The sequence below is a fragment of the Kryptolebias marmoratus genome, unplaced genomic scaffold (assembly GCF_001649575.2).
Source record: "Kryptolebias marmoratus isolate JLee-2015 unplaced genomic scaffold, ASM164957v2 Scaffold37, whole genome shotgun sequence".
NCBI lineage: Eukaryota > Metazoa > Chordata > Actinopteri > Cyprinodontiformes > Rivulidae > Kryptolebias > Kryptolebias marmoratus.
In genome coordinates, this window is record NW_023665771.1 from 16,722 (window position 1) to 18,316 (window position 1,595).

The 1,595-nt window shown below is 42.5% G+C and overlaps 1 protein-coding gene across 1 annotated transcript in view; it reads left to right on the plus strand.

Annotated features, from left to right (window-relative positions):
- Window positions 1-831, plus strand: part of cldn15lb (claudin 15-like b) — a 4,710-nt gene extending 3,879 nt beyond the window's left edge. Inside the window, exon 6 of the mRNA XM_017404892.3 lies at window positions 545-831. Coding sequence (XP_017260381.1) covers window positions 545-635 — 91 coding nt within the window. The 3' untranslated portion in view covers window positions 636-831. The remainder of the gene's footprint in view (window positions 1-544) is intronic.
- Window positions 832-1,595: the final 764 nt, after the last annotated feature.

Sequence of the window (1,595 nt, forward strand, 5' to 3'; positions counted from 1 at the left end):
GCTTTTATTAAAGATATTGAAATACTGGACCAGAAGGAGGAGTTACAGAAAGGCAAGTCAGTCTGGTTCCCAAGGGAAGGAAATTCAACATCACTTCTATAAACAAGTTCATTCTGTGAGAACCCATGGGACTTGGAACAGAAGTCATAACATTATCAGGACTTATAAACAACAGGTGTTACCCTATAGTAAATTCTGCCATTACACCATCATGTCCTTCATGTCCATTATGTCTTTCATGTCCATCATGTCTTTCATGTCCATCATGTCCTTCATGTCTTTCCTGTCCATCATGTCCATCCTGTCCATCATGTCCATCATGTCCTTCATGTCCATCATGTCCTTCATGTCCATTATGTCCTTCATGTCCATCATGTCTTTCATGTCCATCATGTCCTTCCTGTCCATCATGTCTTTCATGTCAATCATGTCCTTTATGTCCTTCCTGTCCTTCATGTCCATCATGTCCTTCCTGTCCTTCATGTCCTTCATGTCCATCATGTCCTTCATGTCCATCATGTCCTTCCTCTCGTCTCTCCTGCAGGCAGTTTTCATATTTCTCCACAAGTCGAGGACCGAGCATCTACAGAGCAGCTCCATCGTCTGAGAGCAGCAGCTGCAAAGCTTACGTCTGATCTGGACCGAGATCATCTGAACCGGGCCCATCTGATCCGGACCGAGTCCATCTGATCCGGACCGAGTCCATCTGATCCGGACCGAGTCCATCTGATCTGGACCGAGATCATCTGATCCGGGCCCATCTGAACCGGTCCTCCTGTGGTTCTGATGATCCTGTCTGATTCTGACTTGTTTTAAAGCTTCATAAATCAACGACTGTTTTTGGCTCAAATTTGTGCTGATTTATTGTTAAATTTCATTAATTTTTATTCATCTAATGGCCTCTATATTCCCTTTTAACATCCATATACTCAGTTTTTCTCCTTCTCTTTCCTTTTTCAGTGTTTAGTTTTTGGTTCTCAGCTCCTTCAGTTTAATCCTTCCATCAATTATTGTTGTTGTTTTTATTTTCTTCTTTCTTGCTTTTCTTTGATCTTTAGTTTTGTTTTTACACTTTGTGTATAAATAAAGTTTGATTGATTGACATCCATCCATCATCTTTCCCTGCTTCTCCTCTCCGGGTCGCAGGAAGGTCCCTGTGAGAGGAGGGGACACCTGGACGGGTCCCTGGTCTGTCACGGGGACACTTGGACGGGGACACCAGGACAGGTCTCCACCCGGACAGGTCTCTGGTCCATTACAGGGACAACCAGTTTGTCCAGCAGGGCTCTCAACAGAGTCCATTCATTTGTTACAAAACTAAAGTTTGTAACATATTATTTATTTGATAAATTTGATTTATTAATTTTTCTGTTTATGAACTCGAGATTTTTCACTTCTGGATATTTTTTCCTTTTTAAATGAGAAGCATGTAATCCTCCTTTTGGTCAGCAGGGGGCAGCAGATCATCAGGTTCTTAAAGTCCAACTCTGTCCAAAAAGATCCTCTGGTTCTGGACCCAAATCTATCATCAGGTTCTAATAAAGAGGAACCTCCTGTCCTCTGGAGGACACGAACACAGGAACTCATTCAGTTCA